Genomic DNA, 24,977 nt, shown 5'->3' with positions numbered 1-24,977 from the left:
AGAACATGTCATTAAAAGTCTCTTAGAAATCTCTGTATGCAAGGGACAATGTCAAAAACCAATATCTGCTGGCAATGATTATTGGGCCCACAGTTGGCACTGCATTAAAAACAGACATGACTCTATAGTGTAAAAAAAATAGTGTACTGCATGGGCTCAGGAACACTTCTGAAAACCACTGTCTGTGAACACAGTTCGTCACTGTAAACACAAATGCAAGTTAAAACTCTAAAACACAAAGAAGAAACCAAATATAAACTGGATCGAGAAACGCCGCCGCCTTCTCTGAGCCCGAGCTCATTTAAAATGGACTGAGTCAAAGTGGAAAAGTGTCCTGTGGTCTTTTTGGAAATCATGCATGCTGTGTCCTCCAGGCTAAAGGCCACTCAACTTTGTGCACAGTTCAAAAGCCAATATTCATGATGGCATTTCTCCGTTTTAAAAGCGTACGAGTGCTAAATTGACCTGCCAGAAGTCCAGACCTGTCACCACTGAAAACATTGGGGTCTCATTTCATAATACGCAAAAACTGTTGAGCAGCTGAAATCCTATATCAAAACAAGAAGAAGTAAACATTTCACTTTCTAAACTACAGCAGTCGATCTTCTCAAACGCTTACAGATTGTTGTTAAAAGAAGAGGTGATGAAACACAGTGGTAAATATGCCCCATCCCAACTTTTTTGGAACATGTTCTTGGCATCAAATTCAAAATGGATGCACATTTTTCAAAAAACAATAAAAGTTCTCAGTTTCAACATCTGATATGTTGTCTTTGTAATATTTTCCTTTAAAATAAGGTTTACATAATTTGCATATCATTACATCCTATTTTTATTTACATTCTGCACAGCGTCCCAACTTTTTTATAAAGGGGGTTGTAGTTCGTAACATTTATATTAATCGGCCTTGAGACAAAATGTTATATTTTGCAGAAAGTGTGAGTGGACCGTGGTTTTAAGTTCTGCAGTGCTGAGAGCTGCTGTGTTATTTAACGCACCCACTGTTATCTGCAGTAACTCTCCCCTGTCTCGCCTGCCTCGTCTCCCCATGTCACCTCACACACCCAGTCTCTCACCCTTCTGTCTGTATGTGTGAAGGAAGCAGTTCAGACCTGACATTGCTCTAAGACCTCTCTCTCCCTTTCCCTCTCCCTCTCCCTCTGCGGTGTTGCTGAAGAAGGAGTCGAGATCCAGGCGATGCTCTCTCAAGCACACATAAACAGCTCTCTCTCGTGTCTTTCCCATCCAGACACAAATGCATATGAATGCAGGTGTTTGAATGTATGCGTGTGCGCATCTACACTACTTTAGGTTTACTTACCTTGCATCTACACTTACTGTCCATTTTATCATGTCTACTTACCATATAGTTGCATTTTTGAATTCTAAAAATGAACCTTTACCAACTCCCACCCCCTAACACCCCCTTTACCCAATTCAGTTGATGGTGACCACACAGGACCACCAAAGAGCAGGTCTTATTTGAGTAGTGGATGATTCTCGGCACTGCAATGGCACTGACTTGGTAGTCAGAGATGCAGAACAGTGTGTGTGTGTGTGTGTGTGTGTGTGTGTACCCAGGCGTGTGGTGTGGTTGAGATAGGAGCTGAGGCTGCGGCCCAGGCTGCGCGGGCGGCGGAGAGCGCTGCTGTAGGACTGCAGGAGTGAATGCATGCTGAAGGAGCCGCCCGCTCCTCTCACTGACCCACGCAGACTGGCACTACCCCCACCTGGCATGGCCTCTGGGAGAGAGGGAGATGGGGAAGCACACACATAGGAGGAGAGGGACACAATAATAGGGGATAGGCATTTGGGATGAAGAGAAGAGAAGAGGAGAGGAGATGGGAGAGGAGAGTAGAAGAGAAGAGAAGATGGGAGAGGAGAATAGAAGAGGAGGGGAGAGGAGAGTAAAAGAGAAGAGAAGATGGGAGAGGACAGTAAAAGAGGAGATGGAAGAGGGAAGTAGAAAAGAAGAGGAGATGGGAGAGGAGAGTAAAAGAGGAGATGGAAGAGGGAAGTAGAAGAGAAGCGAAGATGGGAGAGGAGAGTAGAAGAGGAAAGGAGATGGGAGAGGAGAGTAGAAGAGGAAAGGAGATGGGAGAGGAGAGTAAGAGAGGAGAGAAGATGGGAGAGGAGAGTAAAAGAGGAGAGTAAAAGAGAAGAGGAGATGGGAGAGGAGAGTAAAAGAGGAGAGACGATGAGAGAGGAGAATAGAAGAGGAGGGGAGAGGAGAGTAAAAGAGAAGAGAAGATGGGAGAGGACAGTAAAAGAGGAGATGGAAGAGGGAAGTAGAAAAGAAGAGAAGATGGGAGAGGAGAGTAGAAGAGGAAAGGAGATGGGAGAGGAGAGTATAAGAGGAGAGAAGATGGGAGAGGAGAATAGAAGAGGAGGGGAGATGGAAGAGGAGAGTAAAAGAGGAGAGAAGATGGGAGAGGAGAGTAAAAGAGGAGAGAAGATGGGAGAGGAAAGTAGAAGAGGAGAGGAGAGTAAAAGAGGAGGGGAGATGGGAGAAGAGAATAGAAGAGGAGGGGAGATGGGAGAGCACAGTAAAAGAGGAGATGGAAGAGGAAAGTAGAAGAGAAGAAGAGGAGAGGAGATGGGAGAGGAGAGTAAAAGAGGAGAGAAGATGGGAGAGGACAGTAAAAGAGGAGATGGAAGAGGGAAGTAGAAGAGAAGAGAAGATGGGAGAGGAGAATAGAAGAGGAGGAGAGATGGAAGAGAAGAGAGGAGAAGAGAAGAGGGGAGAGAAGAGTAGAAGAGAAGAAATAAAGACCATGAGGACATGATAACATAAGAGAAGAGAAGGCGAGAGAAGAGAGAGAATATAAATGAGTGAAGAGAGAGAAAGAAACACATGAGAAGATGGAGGATGAAGAATGCATAAAGGAACAAAAGACAAAAAAAGAGAAAAACAGAAACAGAAGATAAATATATAAAAGGGAGAAGAGAAGAAAGGGAAGAGAAGTTGAAGAGAAGCGAGAGAGGATGATGGAGGAGTTGTGGGATGGGGACGTTATGCAGTGTAACAGCCAGAGAAATAAAATGATGGCAGCGTGTAATGAAACACAAGGGTGGTCAGCAGGATGGGAGTCAGAGAGGACACAGCAGGGAAAAGACAGGGGAAACAGAGAGGGCACATCAAGAAAGAGAGGGAAGAAGAAAAGAAAAGGGAAACAGCAAATTAAAATCAAAGAAATCAACAGGGAAACACACACAGTCTTACAGCATGCATTTAATTCAGCAAAACCATGTTAATAAACTCAGGATCAGTTCGTAAGGAACACTTTCAGTGTTAGTACAAATGAAATCGGCGATGCCAAAAACAGGGGATCAGCAGTTAAGCTCCAAATCGACTGACATATTTTTCCCTGCAGCCATTACTTGTTTTAATGATGTGCTGCTGCTGCACGGCTGATGATCGAAATGAAATACAAGAGCAGCAGTTTATCATTTTATGAAGGCTGAATGGACTTTGCCAGTCCAAGATACGCTGGGAACAAAGCCAGAATGAGCAAACAAACATAAAACAACGAAATGGAGCAGTTGAACCAGCTCTAATGCACACGGCCTAATCATTCACCGCTGGGCAATAAAACGGCAATATTGTTACAGTATAACACCAGCTGTCATCCTCATCTTAATGCCATAATGCTGTAATATAAACTTAAAGGTGAAGTACGTCGATTTCTCAAAGTTTCGCCATTATTAAATGGTTAAGATGTAAAGTCATTCAGAGTGGTCTGATATGAAATTCACCAACATTTGTCAGAATTGTTCACAATGGTGGTGATAGGATCCAGACGTCTGAAGAGTTTAAATGTCTCTAAAAGCTCTTTTAAAGAAGCTTATTAAATGAAACTCTCATGAATGCACTGCCTGATGCCTGAGACATTGTTTTACGATCATTTTGAGATTTTATTTTATATATATATATATATATATATATATATATATATATATATATATATATATATATATATATATATATATATATATATATATATATATATATATACACACACACACACACACACACACACACACACACACACACACACACACACACACATACATACATATATATATATATATATATATATACATAAATACATACATACATACATGCAGGGTGCTATCAGGCAAAATAATCTCCAAAGAAGCCATACTTTTTTCCCAAATTCACCACTTTTACAAAAGAAAAGTCAGAAGATGTGTGTGGGTTCACTGGTCGTGTGAATAAAGTGACTATATCTGTCTTGTAGGCATCACAATCTCTGGTTCCCATCACCACCATTTTAACGAAATCCAAATTTCTCTACAATGAATAGAGAACATTTGAAAAATTGTTGGAATTTCCCTTTAATACATCTGACTGATGGCTCTAATTCTATGATTTATGATGATGTAGCAGGAATATTATAATATACTGCATGTCTTCTTGCAGTTCTTTAAAAAGTCTTGTCTTACATGTTAGGTATACTAAGGCTTAAAGGTAATTAAATAGTATTAAATTGATGGGGTCTTAATCACAACACTAATTTCACTCACATATCCATCCATCCTTTTTTCCTTTTTCTCTCAATGTAGGACATTTTGGTGCATTAGAGTCAATATTTCTGATATAAAACACAATCTAATACCGCCTTTACACTCACCTGCTACACATACATGCTGGGACAGTTTACAGTAGCTGGTTTCTGTCTAAACTAAAGGAAACTTAAACTAATGATTCCTACCTAAAATTAATCTCTGCAGTAGATAAAACATTTAGCACTGACAGTTACAATGATTTTTTGAAAAGGAAAAAAAAAATATTCATCCAAAAACAAGAAATGTCCTGAAAATGAATAAATAATAAAAATAAATGTCATAAAACGTCACAGAAAGCATTCATTTAGCTTTCTGATACATACCGACCCTCTTACAGCATTCATTTTATGTTTTAAAGTAAATTAAGAGTGTAAACTGCTTGTGTTCCTTGAAAATCATCACTTTTCATGTTTTGCCAGATAGAACCTTATAGTTCCAAACCGAAAGTGAGTTCTCAGGATTAGAAGGTTCTATCTGCATTTGACCCAAAAACACTCATTAACAGATTTTGATACTGTACTTTTAGAACACACTTAGGGCGTCTGTCATTTTCATGTATGACGGAGACGCCTTTCACACATCGGTTTTACCATTTGGAAAATAAAATCTTCGAAGCTAAATATCTCAAAACTGCTCAGAACCCAGACAGAACCTTCTAATTCCAAGGGCATGAAATGAGAAGCCATTTCTTTGTGTCAGATGAGCCACTAATTCATTCTGACAAAGCAGGCGGTTGATTGGTCAGAGGCAAGGAACCATGCTGGAGTGAACATGCTGATGGGTCAGAAGGGCAATGGCAAGCAGGAGAGCAAAGTTCAGGTCCATCACGCAAACGCCCGCCCAGGCAGCCACACATGAACGCAGGTCATCCGAGCATTTACACTGTCCGCACTGCATGCCCGTCTCACAGTCAGACAGCACGAACCGAGGCTGAAAACAAATGTGCGTGTTTAGGAACTGAAACCAAATGAAGACTCAGCAAGACAACACTGTCTCTCCACGGGCAATCGCACACACGACGGCAGGCACTGCGGGTTATTTTTCACAGGGAGGAAGAGGCAATAACGGGTTATCAATAATCCTGACAGCTCTGAGCATCTAATCAGACGGTGCTTGTGCAGAGCCTGCATTTCGCTTTCATTTTCTACTTAAATCATCATTCTGTGCTAATGAGAAGAATAACTCACTAATATTCGCTAATGAATATGGGCTGCTAGCCTGCTGAAAAACACAATATTTCATTCAGGATTCGTCCAGCGCAGACCTGATTCACTAGTAACCTGCATCATTTGATCTACATCGATTTTAATGGGTATGGTCCATTCAGGCCAGTTAGCTCAAACCGCAGTCTCGCTGTAAAAACTTCAAAACTTTGACAAGGACGATGTGATAATCGATTTAAACCCAAGGCTTTAGCTGAGACGCTAATAAGCTAAATTTAGCATCATTGATAGGGTACTTTCTATTGTGTGTGTCCCAAACCCTGACCCCTAATCTTACACATTTAAAACCTTTTTTTTTTCAATGTTGTTTTTAACGATCTTTTTGATTTCTTTCAAAGTGACGTTGGACGATTTAGATGTACCCCAGCTTTAATTTTTAAGTAATAATAAATTTATTCAAAAAGTTTTCATGTCACTACAGAAACAAAATTTTACATCATAGGCGAAGCCTCATTTTAGCCACACCCCCCCTGCATTCTGGAGCAGGAAGAGACACTGCATCCCTGTCCCGCATGGCCATGTAGTGGGCAGTTGGTTCCCATTGTTCTGAAGTAAATTTGCCCCAAAGTGTGAAAATCAGCAGGGGACATTATGAATTTTCTGAAATTAAGTAAACCTTGCTGTGTTTCAGTGAAAAAACATTATGATGTTAAGTGCGAGTAACTGTGTGAGCAACCATTCACTGGCTAGTGTTTTTTAGGTCTGCATATGAAGGAGTTAACGTGGTCACTACTGAAACCCTTGGTAAAGTTTTGGGAGTGTTATGCTTGTAGTGGTAGTTTTAAGGTATTTAGTAATTTAAGTTCAGGGTCGCTCAAAGCCAAATGATTTCAGTCTAAAGCAGCAGTCGGCAAGCTAAATATTAAGAACTGCTATTTTGTTCTTCATACAAAAATCAAACCACCTCGGGAGCCACAACATTTCATGTGCATTTTACCATCTTGGCTGTAAATATGTCTCAGCTAAATATGTCTGTGCTAATAAGCTAAACAATATAATACAAACAACAACACAGACTTACTTTGCTCTGCTTTAAGCTTTAGTTTAGCTACAGCCGCTTTTCTCACATCTCCAGCAGGAAACTCTTCCTCAAAAGTAGAACGTTTTGCTGTAAAATGTCTCAACATTCGACTTCTCACGAGGCTGAAGTCAGCATCTTATTCGCCACATACATTTTATATATATATAAATCTGTGATTCTAAACTTTTGAATGGTCGATTATAGAGCTGCACTGAATGCTTTTAGGCCTTTTAGAGCTGAAACGAGCGCATGACTCAGTTTGTAGCCGTGACGAGCTGCACTGCTGGTGGGTGTCGAGCTGGAGTGAATGTGTGCTCCTCTGTGAGAGTCGGTGTTTAGCTGTACGTTGTACTAAAGTGTAGGCGGAGGCTTTGTGCTGTGTGCCTGTAACTGTACCAGAGTCGCTGTGTGCTCCTGCATCCTGCGAGCCGATGGTCTCGTTCAGGCTCTTCTCCCCACTGCTGCCCCCCCGCAGCGTCAGGGACAGCTGCCGTTTGATCTTCCTCATGCGGTCCATCAGAGGGGGCAGGGGGGGCCGAGACGAGGAGGGTGGAGGGGCAGCCACTGTTCAGTCGCCCTGTCCGAAATATACAGACACGTCCAGTCAAAAATCTGTGTTAAACACTACAGCCTGACTAATATATTGCTTGCCAGATAAAAAAATAAATTAAAAAAATATCGATTAGACTCCACAGATTTAAATCAGTATTGGTGACAAAAGCACTTATAACGTCCCACCAATAAGCCCTCGTACGCAAATGTTTAAACACTGCTGGTCAAATTACAATTTTTCTCAACAAGTTATTTGTTTCATCAACAAACAAGACACATGCACAGGGAACTTAAAGGGCTTTTTTTTTCCTCTGCAGACTATAGTGCAAATTTTATATTTATTTGTTGAGTTTAACATATTGGAGGAAAAAAAAAAAAAAAAACACACACACACAATTTTTCCACAGGCCACATTTTATATTTCCTTTTCCCCCTAAATATGTCAAATTTGCTCTCTATCCTGTTCACTGACCAAAGTTGTTTTCATTTTTAATGTATGTAATCGTCCCCCAAAACAAATTATTATCATTATCATGAATAATAATAGTAATAATAATAAATAAAAAAACGTACTTTTAGAAAAAATAACAATATTCAGAAAAAATAACAAAAGCATTGAAATAAATGTTTCCAGGATTTCTTAAAGAATATTTGAATAATCCAGATTATACAGAAAAGAATATTCTAAAATATTAAATATACAAAAATATTTGACGGCCCCACAATAAAGCACTGTTCAATCAAATCTATTAGCATTTGTTTAATTTGTTACCATATGAAATGATACTGGCCATTGTCGGTTATCAACATTTTCATCTCCCTTAAAATTGATATCAGTAACGATTTTCAGTCTCAAACGGCGCTCATTTCACACTTTGACAAATCATCCCTCTGTTTGATTTCACGTCACACACGACAGAACCTCATCCCTGAGGAAGAAACACGGCCTTTCAAATACCAACCCTTTTAACGCGTCTGAGACGGAGGGATGGTTGTGTGGGCGGATGTTTATTAGCGCTGGATGTTATTGAAAGTGATGGCGCTGCACTGTGAAGGCCTCACGCTGAGCCTCCAGTGCTGGACTTGACTGGTCTCACAGCGCGAGCTACAAATTCCTGTAAACACCGTTTCCCCCGCCACGGAGAAACGCTCACTTCAGAAACAGTTAGCACCAGTCCGGCATCACACACTGTTCTGAGAGCGACTGGCTTTCATAACGCAGCTAGCAGGCATTCGAGGTCAAGCTCAACTTGGGAGAAAAAACGAAACTCCAGACATCTTCCCTGCTCCTTCACAAGTGTCGAGGTTCCAGGTTTCAGAGAAGCGCGGTCAGAAAGCACAGGAAACAAGGAAAGGGTGCGAGGTCATTGATGGGGCAGTCTCAGAAAGCGCCATGACGTCTGCACGACTACAGAAACCAGGATTAGGCAAGGGACCGCTCACTGATGCACCTGTGGTAATCAATAACAGCCATGAAATCAAAAATGCTTTGTTTTTTATTTGTCATTTCCATTTTGCATGCGTGAGTGTGCTCCATGCTCCGATCCATGATCTGAAACTCCAGTCTCATTTACACACGCAGCAGAAAGTCGTCCTGGGAGACCAGCTGTGACAGTGAAATCGCCATCATTTCACTCTCAATTATAGCCCGATGTTTATTTCTCTTTTCCCACAGAGTCATTTTGGAAAACTGGACACAATTTTTAACGCACTGAAAGTTTCACTCCAGTGAGTTCTTTAATTAAAGACGCACAGGAAGAAAACCAAGAAGAATCGCCAACTGAGTTAACATTTTCCTCAGCCATGGCAACTCAAGGATTAGGGGAAGGGTGTGGTTAGGATTAGGATTAGGCTTTGGGTTGAGGTTAAGGTTAGGATTAGGGCCAGGATCAGGGTTAGGATTAGGTTTTGGGTTAGGGTATAGATTAGGCTTTGGGTTGAGGTTAAGGTTCAAGTTAGGATTAGGGCCAGGGGGAGGTTTAAGATTACGTTTTGAGTTGAGGTTAAGCTTGGGGTTAGGATTAGGGCCAGGGTTAGGATTAGGCTTTGGGCTGAGGTTAAGGTTTAAATAAGGATTAGGACCAGGGTAAGGATTTGGGTTGAGGTTAAGGTAAGGAATAGGGCCAGGGTGAGGGTTAGGATTAGGCTTTGGGTTGAGGTTAAGATTAGGATTAGGGCCATTTCAGCAAATAATAATAAGTGTTTTTAAAAAAGTATAGCTGAAGATAATTTTGGATGATTTTGTGAGCATTGAAATTAAAATAAGAAGCTCAGCACTAAAACCAACAGCAGGTTGAACTGAATTTAATAATGAAGAAAGTACAAAGCCAACAAAGGTGGGCTTAAATGACCCCACAAGATGCAATACCAGGATGTAACCGCTGCACTATATCAGGTGGAATGAAAGTCTGAATATGAAGCTGGTGAATAATTTCAGCTTTGTGGTGAATGTTGGGCTCATTTTAACTGCAGAATCTGTTCAAACAGACAGAGCGGCGTTTCTTTCATTTAACTACCGCAAGAAAAATGATAAGTTCGCCTAGTAAATGTATCCAGGGAGCCTGGAGTTTAAGTGCTGAACGTGAACGGGGGCTTATTGATGCTATCACTGCTTCTTAACAAGCTTCTCTTTCCTAAAAACAAAGTACTGGGGCACATGTCCACACACATTTAAAAGGAACATGAGCCCCAATTCCCCAACATATTTCACAAGCTGTTTAACAGTAAAATTGGTCTTCTATAATTCTCTGTCAGTTTCCCCAATATCGAGTAATCATGCTCCTTCTCGTTCATCTATCCATCTTCGTCCTGGCCTAGTTGCAAGCCTTGAAAGGTTTTGTCGAATCAATTGCCAGTTTGAGAGTCTCAAGTCATCAAATCTCTGCACACTTATGCTGTAAAGTATCTGTGGTTTTAAATAATACCAATATTTACTGATAACGTTTTCCTGCTTTATTGATTTTGCACATTTACCTATTACCTATTGTCCCAGCCTTAACAAGGACAAAACTCATGTAAACCGACACGGACAAGCCAGAGTCGTTTTTAGCCAGGGCGGAAAAACAGCCTGTCTTTAGAGTGGAAAAAAGTTAGGATGCTTTCTAGATGGGCCAAACAGCCAGAAGGCTATGCTTTTTAACCATGACACTAATCACACGCTTTGGCAAGAAGAGGAGCAACAATCTCTGCTGCAAATCCTGGCTTTTCCTCCTTGCACTTGCGGTGACCCACAAAAAAAGGACAACCGTGGAACATGGGATTTAAAATGCACATATCTAGAAAACATGCAGGGAACCGTTGTATGCTGCCGCAGCGGGCTGGACCAGCCGATGAACATTTTCATTCCATGTTCATTTCTACGAATATCAGAAAGACTGAGCTGAGCACTGACAACAGCCTGCGAGTTTTTCACTCTGAAGAACCTTCAGCAGGCTGAACACTGCAGCTGAGACTAATGACGTTTACTTTCCACCATACGCTGGCAGACGACGCAAGATCTAAAAGTAAAAGTACTGAAACACTGTCTGAAAGCAGTAGTTACAAAAAAATAATCTGAGGATCTAAAGTTGTTCAGTACAGCTGGAGTAAGTAGGTCTGCTGGCAATAAATAAGCGGAGCACATTAACGCGTGGCTATTTTTACTCCGGTGTTCGTGCGTGCCTTTTAATCAGCGTTTCATTTCTCTCAATGAAGCGCGCGCTTGGACACACCACGAGCGCAACCGGTTGAAAGGGAGACACCAAAAATATTTCAGATAGTTGAAATGGTGAAAGCCGAGGTCGCAGAGGCCTGCACGGCAGCGGACATCCACAGCTGAAACCCAAGACTAGAATGCTCTGAACAGCCTGAACAGCCACGCTGCCTTTTCAATGGCTCGGCTGTTTGACTCCAGTGCTCTGAGCGCTGGACCAGAGCCAATGATAATCAGAGCGATACGCGGACTATCGCTTACCAAAGATAACCTCCATTAAAAGCCTCTTTGATCTGTATTGGCCATAAACAGACAGCCACTTTTTCAAAACGGACAGGCCGCACCGCGCACTGGGATAACAGCATAAATCCCAATTGCTCCTGCTTGTACCGCACTGGTTAAGTAAAACCACAAGTTTAAAAAAAAAAAAAAAGGTCATGCTAACCAAAGAGAATGCGTATTCAAATTTTAAAGGGCCCATATCACAAACAACTAAGGTTCAATCCCATTCCACCCCTTAACCCTCTGTTTTGCACATACTAGGGGTAGGGCATCCCAGTTTTCATTGAGATAGAGGGGTAGGGTGAAGTGTTAGGGCTACGTGGTCGACCGAATAGAGTGTTTTCAGAGGAAAACTCCAAACAGAGAGTTATGAGGGAAAAAAGAAAATAAAGACAGTAAAGAGTGCTACACAAGCGACCAAAGGAACGCATGAATGTGAGAATTTTATCAGTTTAAAAATGACAATAACCATTGTATTATCTTAGCTTAATGTGGAGCTTGCTAGCTAAATTTCCCGTTCCACCTTATATGGTGCAGCGGTTACATTCTGGCGGCTCATTTAAGGTGGAACGGAAAAATTAGAGCAAGAAGATGGTGAATAGCTCACTTCAGCTTCTTATCACTGAAGATAGCATATGATGCCCTGAATGCAACTAAAGCCCAGCAGTGAGAGCTGAGCTTTACCCTCCTCTGCTGTCACTCCAGACTGGCAGGGTCGCCCACACAGCAGCGCTAGTAGCTGATAATGAAGTACTGCTCTTTTTATTTGAGGGTTCCATTTCATAAGGAAGATTTAAACCACTATCCGTTGTAACTCAAAGGGGCAAGGTGACACTCGAAAACAAGGGGTAAAAATAATAATAATATAATATATAATATAATAAATAGGATTGAGCTTAAATTTGAACAACACGCACACTGCTGATGTTTTAAAGCATGCCAGCACACACAGTGAATATACGGAAACTAGGCTGCAAAAACAGCCCATTTAGAATTCACTGTGTTTGTGATGTCACAAGAACCAACTCATTTACAAATATCCACCTATTTGGCCTACAGCAGTTTAGCTCCGCCCATTCATACTGAAGTTCTAAGGAGTGTTTCAGCTCTGAGTGCTTTCTGAATTAAGACACAATACAGGACAGACAATCAGAACAGAGCTCATCAAACATTAAAGCACAGTAATAAAAACAGAGAATGGGATAAACAGAGGTTAGGACATTTTTGATACATACAACGACAAGTAATATAAATAGATATCAGTGGGGGAAAAAAAAAAAAAAATGGTAGGTTTGGGTCCTACAAAGTATATATGCAAATTATATGCAATTACCCAGTTATATGCAAATACATTGTCATGTCATACTTTATGGATGCTATAAGGGAAATTTGCCATTTCGCTGCTTAACTTTCGCTGCTTGCCCAGTTTAGGAGCAGCGCAGCATCGTCTGTGTGGCAGAACAACCTTAGGCGGTTGGGGGTGAAGTGTCTTGCCTAAGGCACAACCAGTACTACAGACAGCCTTGGGATTTAAATCCTCAACCTTCCAGCTGCTGGTTCACCGATCCTACAGCTACGCTACTGTGCACCTCAAAGCACATAACTATTATATAGATAGAGGACAGAGCAAAAACACCAATGAAAATCTCTCTGTACCAGGCAAACAGTGACATCTTCTGTTACCTTCTCAGCAACAAGTCCCAGCACTCTTCACAGCCAACATCTCAACAAACATGCCAATCATGTCATCTGTCAGCATCGATAAATAAAAAGGATGTTCCTTACAGTAGTTAATTCATGTGTCTGGTCGTTTGCTTAGTGTCATGGCCACACCCACCCATCATCAGGAGAAAACCCTCAGCTAGCTCAGAGACCCTACCTCAAACTCGACCACTAAAAGGACCGTGTTAAAAACCCTCAACAAGTCTGTGGGCCAGAAAACACCTAGAGTGTTATTTTATTTTTAATTAACATTTTAATACGACCTGAACCGGCCATAAAATATAGCAAAACAAACTTGTATTAAACCTCGAAATGTTCCATGAATATCTGATTAAATACCATTTAAATAATTATAAATTTAAAAAAACTAATTGTTTATATAAAACGATATGCTACAGACAACCGTTAAACCTCTGTAATCCACTATTACAGATCACACATTATGTAGCAGTGCATACTGGGGGTTGTAGTATATCTTATTGTGAAATGGGCTATTATATTAATATTATATATATTAATAGAAAATTAAAATTACTTTGGGAGCCTGATAGGATTGTGCCATGGGCCTCACTGGGCCCACAGGCCTTGTGTTTGATACACGGGCCCTACCTGTATGCTCCACTCACAGGTAAGTCATGGTATAAGCATTGATTACCAATTTATGTTGACTGAGTAAATGAACTTGTAGCATGTTCAGTTGTATGCAAAACTGACTATGTAAAAGGCCCTTTGGGAGGCACTGTTTAAATCACATCTAACTTTTAGCACAAAATTTCTGTTTATTTGCTAAATTAAACATATTGAAAAATATTAAACATAAAATGTGGCCTGAGACATTTTCTCAATATAATAAACTCACATAAACAGAAACGTGAAGGAAATGCAACATTCAAGTTACATTTATTTCCCTGTAACTGAGAGTGTTTTGACAAGGAGTGTTCAAGGTTTTGCATATGATTGTATATTTTAGTGACTGCACCAATATGAGAATGGTGGGCCAATGCAGACATCCAATATTTTTCTGCCAATGCCATTAAAAATAAATATTCTAAAATATAGAAAACACAATTACATCTACCTCAAGTAGAATAAGTGTAACAAGACTGTAAAATCTACATTAAAAAAGAATAAAATGCAGACACGGTCATACAGTAACCCAGCGGCGCCCAAATGATTCCAATAATGTTACTGTCCTCATACACAGATCTGCCCTTCATAAGACATTTAAGATGTTGTGCATGTCACAGATTTGACCATTATCAATTCTGGCGGCCAACTTCTTTCTCCCATGCTGCCCAACAGAATGTGAATTTGGCATGAAGGAACAAATACATAACCTGACCTTTAGACCAGCACGCAGGCCTTTCAGCATTCATTCACTAATCATGTCCGTAATCAAACACTAGAACAACTGTTCGCTGTGTTTGTCTTCCCTTAATTGCCCGCATTCAATAAGCCTCGTTCACGTCGGCCAGCTTTTATATCCAGGATCATACGGTGAAAACCTTCCAGAGTAAGTGACCTAGGATCATCCCTCACCCTACCTGTCCTCATATCTCTCCTTTAAGGGACGGAAGAGGTCTTAGGCAAGTCTTTTTAAACATATATTAACCCTGAACACATCAGCAGCAGTGCATGACGTGTTACCAATGATGTGTTGTAACTATATCCTCTACCAAGTGTTTCCACAGCTTCAACTTGGAGAACAGTGGTGTCCCCTATCAGCTAATGAATGCAAGTCAATAGGGGCCAGTTAGCATGCCGCAAGTTAGTTCTTGCTAACTGATCCTGTGCTAATATTCACTAATTGATAGCCATGAAGGCATTTTTGGATATAGTATACCTTAAAGTGACCTGAAGTGCAGGATGATTAGACTTGAGCCCCACAGTGCCAGCTGCAGCTTTGCTAGCCGTTAAGCAGCCTGGCAGGATTCAGTTACAGAGGAGGCGGGCCGTTCCTTTAATTGACACGAGTCGATAAGGCATGACGGATCAGGCTGAAGCACTATACAGGTCGATCGTGAGCTTGATTCTCCCAGAGAGTTATGGTGGAGCGACCGTGACAGTCTGACTTGATAAACAGCGAGCGCAGGCTAATAGAGGTGTTTGCTAAGCCTGACCAAAAAGAGCCAGATTTCCCCGTTACATCCTAGTTTTGTCATGTGGGAATGGCCAATACGGCAAAAATATACCACAATACTTTCAACATCGCTGTTGTCAGGAGACAGCCTCGTATCTCCAAAATGGTAACTTTATAGGAGAAGGAAAAACCCTAATGTACTTATAAGGTAAGTCAATGGAACCAGACGTTTTCCCAAGTTATGTTGGGCCGTTTCTTTCAGTTCATTCATCATGAAATTTACATATAATGTAAAAGGTAACAGGTACTCTCAAATTATGTTAAAACAGAAAAAAATGTCAAAAATGGAGATACGGAGTTTTCTTCCGGCAACAACAACAACAACAACAACAACAACAACAACAATATATGTTCAACTTCACAATATGATGTTTTTCTGAGGTAAAACCAGTAGCACCACATTTAAAAATTACTGTCAGTGATGCAGTGGCCTCTAAAATTATATATATATATATATATATATATATATATATATATATATATATATATATATACATATATACACACACACACACACACACACACACATATATATACACACACACACACACACATATATATATATATATATATATATATATATATATATATATATATATATATATATATATATATATATATATATATATATATATATATATACACACACACACACACACACACACACACATATATATATATATATATATACACACACACACACACACATTAATGACCTCAGCCTGGCTTCTTTACTGTGGCTGAAAAGTTAAATACTTGCCTATGGCGTCCATTTGGTGCTGAATAAAGACAGAATGGACATTTTCTTGATTTTGTTCAAAAACCAAGGCGGTTTCTAGCGCGACTAATGCTAGCTTGGTTGTTTTTATTGGCTTATAGATCAGTGCTAGGCTAGCAGTGACTGGTGGACACCACAGAGATTCCCAACAGTTGTATGATGTATTTGAACAGTTCTTGGTACTGTAGTAAGAAAACATGGAGAAACGAAAAATATCAATGAAAATTATATATAAAACCATTTATTCTATCAAACCAATGAGGATGAGGGACATAATGCTGAGCTACAGAATGGCACATAACATGACGACCTCTAGTTTTAGGCGGGAATATGGACAATATGTATGACTACATGCTATGAAAATCATGTTGGGATGTAATGTGACCCAATTCACGATGATAAAAATCATCAAACTGCCCACCTTTACAGCCACATAATCGCTAGCTTTCTCAGCCAAATTCTTGATTGGTCAGAAGACGTCTCTCTTAGACAGTCACCATATAAATAAGACCCATGATAGCATCTGCTGCTGCTAAGTATGATTTCTGGTTCAGTGCCGCGTTCTATAATCCAATGAGTGAGGATTCAGCCCATTAGGTCCAACTTAATTATAATGTGTCAGACAAGAAGTGCGAATGAGATGATGCCAGGCTGTAAGGCAGAAATATTTCTCAGTCCAAGCAATTGGCAACAAGCTCAGTCATCAGATCTACTGAAACAGCACTGTGCCAATCATCTCAACAAAATTCAGATCTGATTATTTATTTAATGGCTTGCTTTAAATAGTAAAAAGGACTGATAATTGTCAAACCATAGACCTATTTATGCCTTCATAACAACTGCTGCTGAGGACCAGCTTCACAGAATGTAAGCACAAATCCAGTTCATGCTATTGAGTCCCGACATAACACTGAAGTTCTACGCTACTAAAGCTTGACAATTAAAACCAGGCAGGTTGTGAAGGACAACTTCTTAGAATTTGCTACAATGCTAATAGCAGCTCAGTTACATTATGTAAAACACCCCATCTACACCAACAGCATGGCCTGCCACATGCATAGATTTGAGATCATAGTACATTATTAAAAAAATATTCAAAACCACCAACCCACAGACACATCAGGACGATGACAGCGTCCAAAAATGTAGTTCACCGTCTTATTATTACATACCAAAGCGCTGCAGCCCTTCAGCTTGATCTCAAAATCAGACTTGTTCTCGTCTTCATCTGGACATCATTTAGTCTTGGTCTTGTCGCAATCCCAACATTTGGACTCTGTCTCGTCTCTGCCTCGACATCATTTGGACTCTGTCTCGTCTCTGCCTCGACATCATTTGGAGTCGCTCTCGTCTCTGCCTCGACATCATTTGGAGTCGCTCTCGTCTCAGTCTCAGTATCCTTTGGACTCGGTCTTGTCTCAATCTCAGAGAAAAGTCAACTGAGAAACTCTTCTTGAGACCAACTGAGTGCGATGCCTCCTTCTGAGGTAATCAGAAACTGAACTTTCTATCTTTGTATATTCTATACTGAATATCAACAAAACCTTCTTTTCAATGATGGCTTAACTCATTTTTATGTTGATGCTCACTGGTTCCAAAATTCAAACATCCCCTGAAGGGAGACTGAAATGTTATTATTACTATTTTTTCATTTCAAGGTCAGTTCTAGATCCAGAAGTTGAAGCCTAAATTTAATGAGCTGAAAAAAACAATACTGTACAGTTCCATGTCAGGACCCACCATTAGACAGAATATATAATATATATATGGAAACGGTTAAACAAGGCCGGCCTGTCTTTGGCCGCCGGCTGTGCAGCATCCTTCTCTTTCCAGACTGGCATGAGTCTGAACACAAGGTGACATATTGCTAGAGGTGACCTTCTAAAAGCTTGGCCCTGCCATGAAGCACTCTGGTAGCTTCACGTCGGCTTACAGATGAGCACAGATGTGTTCTCATTCTCATTATCACTTTGTGGTGGGAGAAAATGTGATCGGGAGGACGGCAGCATGCAGAAGGGCTCGCTAACGACGGAAGGAGTGGGTTCTGTTCTGAAAATAGTCTGTGCACACTCAGAATCTGTGTAGGAGAAGGACATAGGCCTACAACGTGCATATTCATCTGCAAAAAGCCCGTCATCTGCTAGTAAAGGCAAACCACACATAACGAGGCAGTCACAAGTAACTTCTGAGATCCAAATTCGGTCATTTTATTCAGTCACTAAACAGGCAGGTAATGGAACTGGCACACTTTTTTTTAATGGACTGATGGCTTTCCATCAAGTGGGAGTCACAAGGGTTGCAGGCGTGTCCACCGAGTCACTGGTGGATCCAGTATCCAGCTGACACAGTCCTTCCTGTGTGTATTCAGGTTCAGACATGTATGATTGAGGCCCATTAGAGCTGAAATGTGGTTTTCTCTGTCTTCGTTCTCTTAACTTCCGCCATGTCACATGCAGCTAACATGCTTGATAAACCTTGCTTTACATAGTTTGACCATAGAAATAACATCTTTTTTTATCTTCAATGCTAGTAGTTTGTTCAAGAATCAATAGCTCCCCTCCCCAAAGCATCAGCTGGCATCACCTGACCCCCCATTTACCAATGTGTAGAACTTGAATGTTGTTCCTATAGACTAAAGTAAGCCATACCGTGTTCTAAACCACACTGATGCATCTATGCAAGACAAATGAAGCTCTGGATCCGTCTTGAGTGGGCTGAGAGACGTTTCTGGACCTTTTTAAGATGAGATTGGTGACAGTCCAAGTACAATGTTTGTTAGCAAGGTTAGGCTAGCATTTCGTGTAGCACGTCAGATACCAAATGTGCCTTGGCTGATCAACTGCATATGGGGCAAGTGATAAATCATGTTTATTTGATTTGTTGCCAACTATTCCTTAAATGTTGCACTACTGGTGCCCTGTATCTGTTCTAACTTGCCAAAACCGAGAAAAACAAAATACGTCCATACCATATATCATGAAAATGTCATTAAAGGGAAATACAACCAATTTTTCAAAACGTATGCATAATTCTATTGTGATGTAAAGTCATTCACAATGGATTGGTGTGAAATGGTTGATTGTAGAAAGTCTTTACAGTTGATGGTGAAGGGAACCAGAGGTCATCAAGTCTACAACAATTTTACTTATTATCCAACACCACAAGCGAACTTACAACTGTCTTCTGACTTTTTATATGTCATGATAAGGGTAAAATAGTGGAAAAATCTGAAAAATTAAGTTTTCTTTGGGACCAATTTGCCTTACAGCTCCCTGCATATACACTTCTGCCATTAATGCATTCCAATAAATGGATTAACCAGACGTCTTAGGCCAAAACTTTATCAGAGAACAACGTCTCTGGCATTAGGCAGCACATTCACTTCAACCATTTCACATAGTAACTTTCTGTGAGGGAGCTTTCAGAGGTATTAAACTCTTCAGCTGTCTGGTTCCTTTCACCTCCATTGTAAACAATTCTGACTCGCCAAGTTTCTCTAGAATGGAGCATTTCACATCAAACCACTCCGACTCTGCAGTAACCAGCCCTTAGGAACTGCATCCCTGCTACACATCGTAAGCCATGGAGGGAGTTACATAAGTAGTTTCAAATTGTAATTACAGCTCACGAATTTGGGTAAATGTGTATGAGAAAGTGGTGACTTCTTTAGCACACAACCAAATCCATCCAAGCCTCCTTCTGCTTTCAGTCTAATCCAGCCTACGGCGACACTGCATGTCTTTTTGGAAGTTGGTTTCATTTTAGTCACGATTGTAACCGTCGCACATTCCACAGTGACGTGAATAACACAACATGGCTGTAAGGGAATAAAGTTATACAGTGTGTGATACTGATAGTCTCTGCTCTCGTCTGTAAATTCAAAGATGTAAGACACCCCCCCCCCCCCCCCTTCCCCCAGTGCAACAGAATCTTAAGTAGTCTTCACATCAGTCAACAGGCTAATTATAAGATTCTGTAATAAATTATTGAGAAGGTGCGCCAGCGCCTCATTAGTCCAACCGATGTGGGCTACCATACTGACATCATGTCCTTTGGTGTTTACGGACATTCAGTCAAGTCTCTATGCAGTGAATCTCTTGCGGCAGCTCTGTTTTTACCTCCTTTTCCTTGCCTACTCTTCCTTCATATACCACCCACTCATCAGATGCGATGTTGAGTCAGAGGAGGCCTCGGTGACATCTGTCTGCCTTCGCTATCTCATAAACGATGAAGGCGTCCGGTGACTCAAACATACTACATGCATGAGTGATACATCCTGATGTATCAAACCATTTTAAACAAACATTTTGGGTTTGCTTTCACTTCCATGTTCTTGGATCCATTAACAAGAGCCTTCGTTCACTGAACACACCGGACAAATCATGACCACATCTTTGCCATCTACACCTGGCAGAGTGTAGGGGTGGGCAACACTGCAAAAATACACTATATTGGCCAAAACTTTGTGGACACACTTCGTAATTACGGAGTTCAGGTCGCACCAACTGCTGAGGTATATAAGATCAAGCATAGTTATACAATCTCCAAACAAACACAGGCAGTAGGCAGGTCGTACTGAAGAGCTCAGTGGCTTAAAATGTGCCACTGTCTTAAGACCCTGGCTTTGCAGTCTGTGAAACGTCTGCCTGGCTAGATCTGCCCCTGTCAACTGTAAAGGCTTTTTATTGTGCCTAGGAGAAATAACAGCTCAACTGTGAAGCGGCAGCTCATCAAACCCAGAGTGGAGTTCCAAACTGCATCTGAAAGCATCATCAACACAAGAACTGTGCATAAGGAGCTTCACAAAATGGGTTTCCTTGGCTGAGCAGCTGCACACAAGCCTAAGATTACTATACGCAATGCCAAGTGTCAGCTGAAGTGGTGTAAAGCACACTGACACTGGAGCAGTAGAAATGTTTTGCTGGAGTGATGAATCAGCTTCACTATATGACAGTCTGATGGACAAATCTGGGTTTGGTAAATGCCAGGAGAACGCCATCTACTGGACTGCAAAGTGTCACAAGTAATGTTTGGTGGAGGAGGGCTGCTTTTTCCAGGGTTTGGGCTACTTCGTTCCAGTGAAGTGTAATGGTAATATTACAGCATGCACAGACATTTTAGGTAATTACGTTTCCATGTGTCTCTGATAAAATTACAGAAATATTTCAAAGAGAGATATTAAAAATGTATTAATTTCAGATCATGAAAATCCCACCAATGTTTAATTTCAGCAAAGTTCAGTCACTGAGATGAAACCAAAGTAATTCAGAGATTTAATATGAACATTATAGAGAAACTTACTGACTTGGATTTCTTTACAGTGGTGGTGATAGGAACCAGAGCTCGCAATGTTTACAGCATAAGCATAGCCATCTTATTTACTATCCAAGATGACCAGTGAGCCGACACGTCTTCTGAGTGGTTTCATAAAAACAGTGGAACGTTAAAATAAGATGTTTCTTTTGGATGCTATATGCCAGGCATGTGCCTCTCACCCATTTATGTATTTTAAAACAATGTTTTAAGCCAATAACTTCTCAAAACTATATGTCCCAGACATCCGACAATGTATTATCTGGGTCCCATCACGTCCACTGTAAACATTTCTGATTCAGTGACTTTGTTTACATCTTACTGACTGAATTATGCAGAAACTTTGAAAAACTCTGTGGAATTACCCTTTAATAGAAATGGTAATCGGCCACACTTCGGTATGCAAATTAAGTACTGCTAGCTAGCTGACATGAAGTAAACACATCTCTTTATACAGCACTTAAATGAGCACTGAATTAAGTATTGATTGTATTGTATTGTACTGCTCTGCTCTGTGTTCAACTCTATTCCTTTTCTCTCGGTATCAACAGTGACTGTTTCTGGCAGTATCTGATCTCAGGACTGTCTTCCTCTCTAAACTACTGGTAATCGGCAAAGATACTTTCTCTAGATAGACAAAGCACTTCTTATAGGTCGCTCTGGATAAGAGTGACTGCTAAATGCTGTAAATGTAAATGTAAGTAAACAGTGTTGCGTCATGATGTGGGTGGGTTGGTGGGACATTCATTTTCCTGCCACATGTTTCAGCCTGTCCAAGTGTCGGGCTACTGTCACAAAGATTTTATATTACATGCTGCACAGCATACTAAAAAAACACAACTAGAACGCAGTGCTGTACTATAATCACTGTTTACACTAAATTTACATTAAAGTTGTTCCTTGTAAACGTGTTACTTTTAAGCTGCCAGTGAGTCATTCTATGTCAACATGAAAATAAACTTAATAAAATTATTTTTTAATTATTATATATATTTTTTATTAATTGGAAAAGATTTAACTTGCATTTTATTTTAGATGACAATTTTATTTGAACAGGACATCATTTAATTGGGTAAATAGAATAAATTGTGATAAAAGGTTTTAAAAGTTTTCTGCTTGTTTTTTGGTTCAGCTTTGTATTTGTTGCTTTATTCTTTGGAACTAAAGCTTTTAAACACTGTGCAAACCATCCCCATAACACACGCCATGTTGGGACCAACCAACCCCGCTCTCTCCCCTACAGTGACTTTTAGTCAAGGCTTCATCATTGATCTGAACTGAATCCAGTTAAACAGGACTAATCGCGCTCTCAGTGTAACGAGCCATGCAGTGGTTCAGTGGTTCTTTAGGTACTCATGATGTACATGATATGCTCAGAAAAGCATAACGTGATGTAACTGAATCACTAGAACTCAGGGTGTGACATGGGAACTGTTGGTATTTTTTAAGGGTTCATTTCTGCCATTGATACATAAATACTGTGCAACTGGAACACTGAATAGCATTACAGAGAAATAAAGCATTTTCTGTAACCATTTTAAAAATATGGTTCTTCAAGGGTTCTTTAGTAAATATAATGATTCTATTAAGAACCATGAACACCCAAAGAACCATTTGCATGCTGAAATCATTCTTTTCATGATTAAATCGTTCTTAGATTGGGAGAGAATGTGTTGTAGAGGTGGGCGATACGGGAAAAATATAATATCATGACACTTCAAAAAATTTTCACAATTTTCACGATACTTTTTCAGACAGCTGGAACCGAGAAATATGAACCTACACACTTAAAAACGATGGTTCTTCAAGGGTTCTTTAGTAAAGAAAATGGTTCTACATAGCACCATGAACACTCAAAGAACCCTTTGCATGGTTGAAGGGTTCTTTGCATTATGAAAGTGCTCTTCAGATTGACGGAGAATGTGCTGAATACGGTTCTATATAGACCCTTTTGGAAAACAACAGAAGAACCCCTTTTGGTGCTATGAAAGATAATTTTCTCTAGAGGTTACATATAGAACCACATTCTCCATCAATCCAAAGAACCATTTCCCCATGCAAAGAACCATTTAAGCTTGAAATGGCTCTACACAGAACTTGTGGTTCTAAATAGAACCACTGAGCACCAAAAATCGTTCTACTTATTATTACAAGATTGACACTAACAATGGAAGAACCCTATTTGGTGCTATGAAGGACAGTTTTCTGAAGAGATCACATATAGAACCCCATTCTCCATCAATCCAAAGAACCATTTCCCCATGCAAAGAACCATTTAAGCTTGAAATTGCGCTTCACAGAACTCGTGGTTCTAAATAGAACCACTGCCTTTACTAAAGAACATTTGAAGAAATGTCTTTTTAAAGTGTGTATAGGGTTCCAGATATTTTAGCGTCACAGCCCAGCATCACCTGAACATTCTGTTCCTCCAGCACAACAAACATCATCAGATATGAATCTGAAATATCGGTTCGGCTCTAAACATCAGACTGTTAATCAGACTGCCCATGCAGATATGATTATGACTTCATCATGCACCACTAATGATAATGATAAATACGGTCATATCGCCCACCCCTAGCTGAGAGCTTTAGAAGCTGGACTAAAGGGCAGCTTTCTGTTCCAAGCCCTGCTCCGGGGGTCCTCCCCCACTGTCCAGCTGTACAGTTTAGTGCTCTCCATGCTCCAGAACATCCAGTCCAACTCATAGAAGGGCTTGGAAATGCTCCAATGAGTTAAACTGGGTTTGAGCTGGAAACACTACAGTGTGCAGTGCAGGGGATCTCCATGAGCACTGAGCTGAGCCTGAGGACACATTCACTGCACCATGAATTGTTTGTAGGAGCCTCTCTTCTTGCCCACTCACTGCACAGTTACTGCAAGGGTCAGTCTCATGCAGATCACCCAGCGCTGCATTTCCAGCTATTCCAACACACTGACGCGTCGCTTAAATGCACTGTCCAGTACGCCTAAGCAATAATGGCCATCCACACCCCCTTGCGTAGCTGGACAAGGCAAAAAGCGAGCAGGGCCACAGCGTTTGATAGAACCTAAGGCACGCGCTCATTTCCACCCCAACAGCTCGTGCCTTTCTGCTCTGATCAGTCCAGCTAACAGCTTCCAGTTATAGCCAGCTGGTTGAGGGGAATTAGTGCGAGCTGAAGTGTTAGCACAGTGATCTGTCCTGTCCTGCCGTGCCCAAATCCGTTTGCTCCTGCTGCCTTACTGATTTGCAGCCATGCATTGCAATGCCAAAGCAGCCAATGCATGCATTCCCTTCACTGCTCCATCTCCCCCACTACGGAGCCGGGCACAGAAACATGCATGCTCGAATAAAGCTGAATAAAGCTGAACACAGCAAAGCGAGACAGAGCCGGATTTGTTTTCAAGTGGTCATGGTCAGCAATCTGGCAGTGGCGTATCCCATCTGGGCAAAATCAGCGTTAACATTTCGCGTCTTAATCTAAACCCACATATTGTGAAAAATGTCCCGGGCAGAAGTTGGTTTCCTATTTGCTCTAACCTTCCAGTTCCACCTTAAACAGTGCAGCAGTTACATGTTGCACCATTTAAGGTGGAACGAGAAAACTGGAACAAGAAGCTGGCTTCAGCCTCGTCCGGGCTGCTGGCGCTCTCTTACCCCGTGGACGAGATCCCGTCGTGCC

General features: G+C 40.8%; 1 protein-coding gene across 4 annotated transcripts in view; it reads right to left on the bottom strand.

Moving 5' to 3' along the window:
• Window positions 1-24,977, bottom strand: part of cdk16 (cyclin-dependent kinase 16) — a 57,056-nt gene that overhangs the window by 31,680 nt on the left and 399 nt on the right. For 3 of the 4 annotated variants that reach the window (XM_037535768.1, XM_037535769.1, XM_037535770.1), the window contains exons 1-3: window positions 24,953-24,977; window positions 7,231-7,411; window positions 1,578-1,742 (exon numbers count right to left, since the gene is read on the bottom strand). The exon at window positions 24,953-24,977 is cut by the window's right edge and continues 399 nt beyond it. In XM_037535768.1, the coding sequence (XP_037391665.1) occupies window positions 1,578-1,742; window positions 7,231-7,351 (286 nt within the window). In that variant the 5' untranslated portion in view covers window positions 7,352-7,411; window positions 24,953-24,977. The remainder of the gene's footprint in view (window positions 1-1,577; window positions 1,743-7,230; window positions 7,412-24,952) is intronic. The other variant, XM_037535771.1, reaches the window with a different exon arrangement.

This window comes from Pygocentrus nattereri, chromosome 28 (genome assembly GCF_015220715.1).
Source record: "Pygocentrus nattereri isolate fPygNat1 chromosome 28, fPygNat1.pri, whole genome shotgun sequence".
NCBI classification, from domain to species: domain Eukaryota; kingdom Metazoa; phylum Chordata; class Actinopteri; order Characiformes; family Serrasalmidae; genus Pygocentrus; species Pygocentrus nattereri.
The sequence above is the reverse complement of the archived record's forward strand: the minus strand, read 5'-3'. Positions and strand labels throughout refer to the sequence as shown.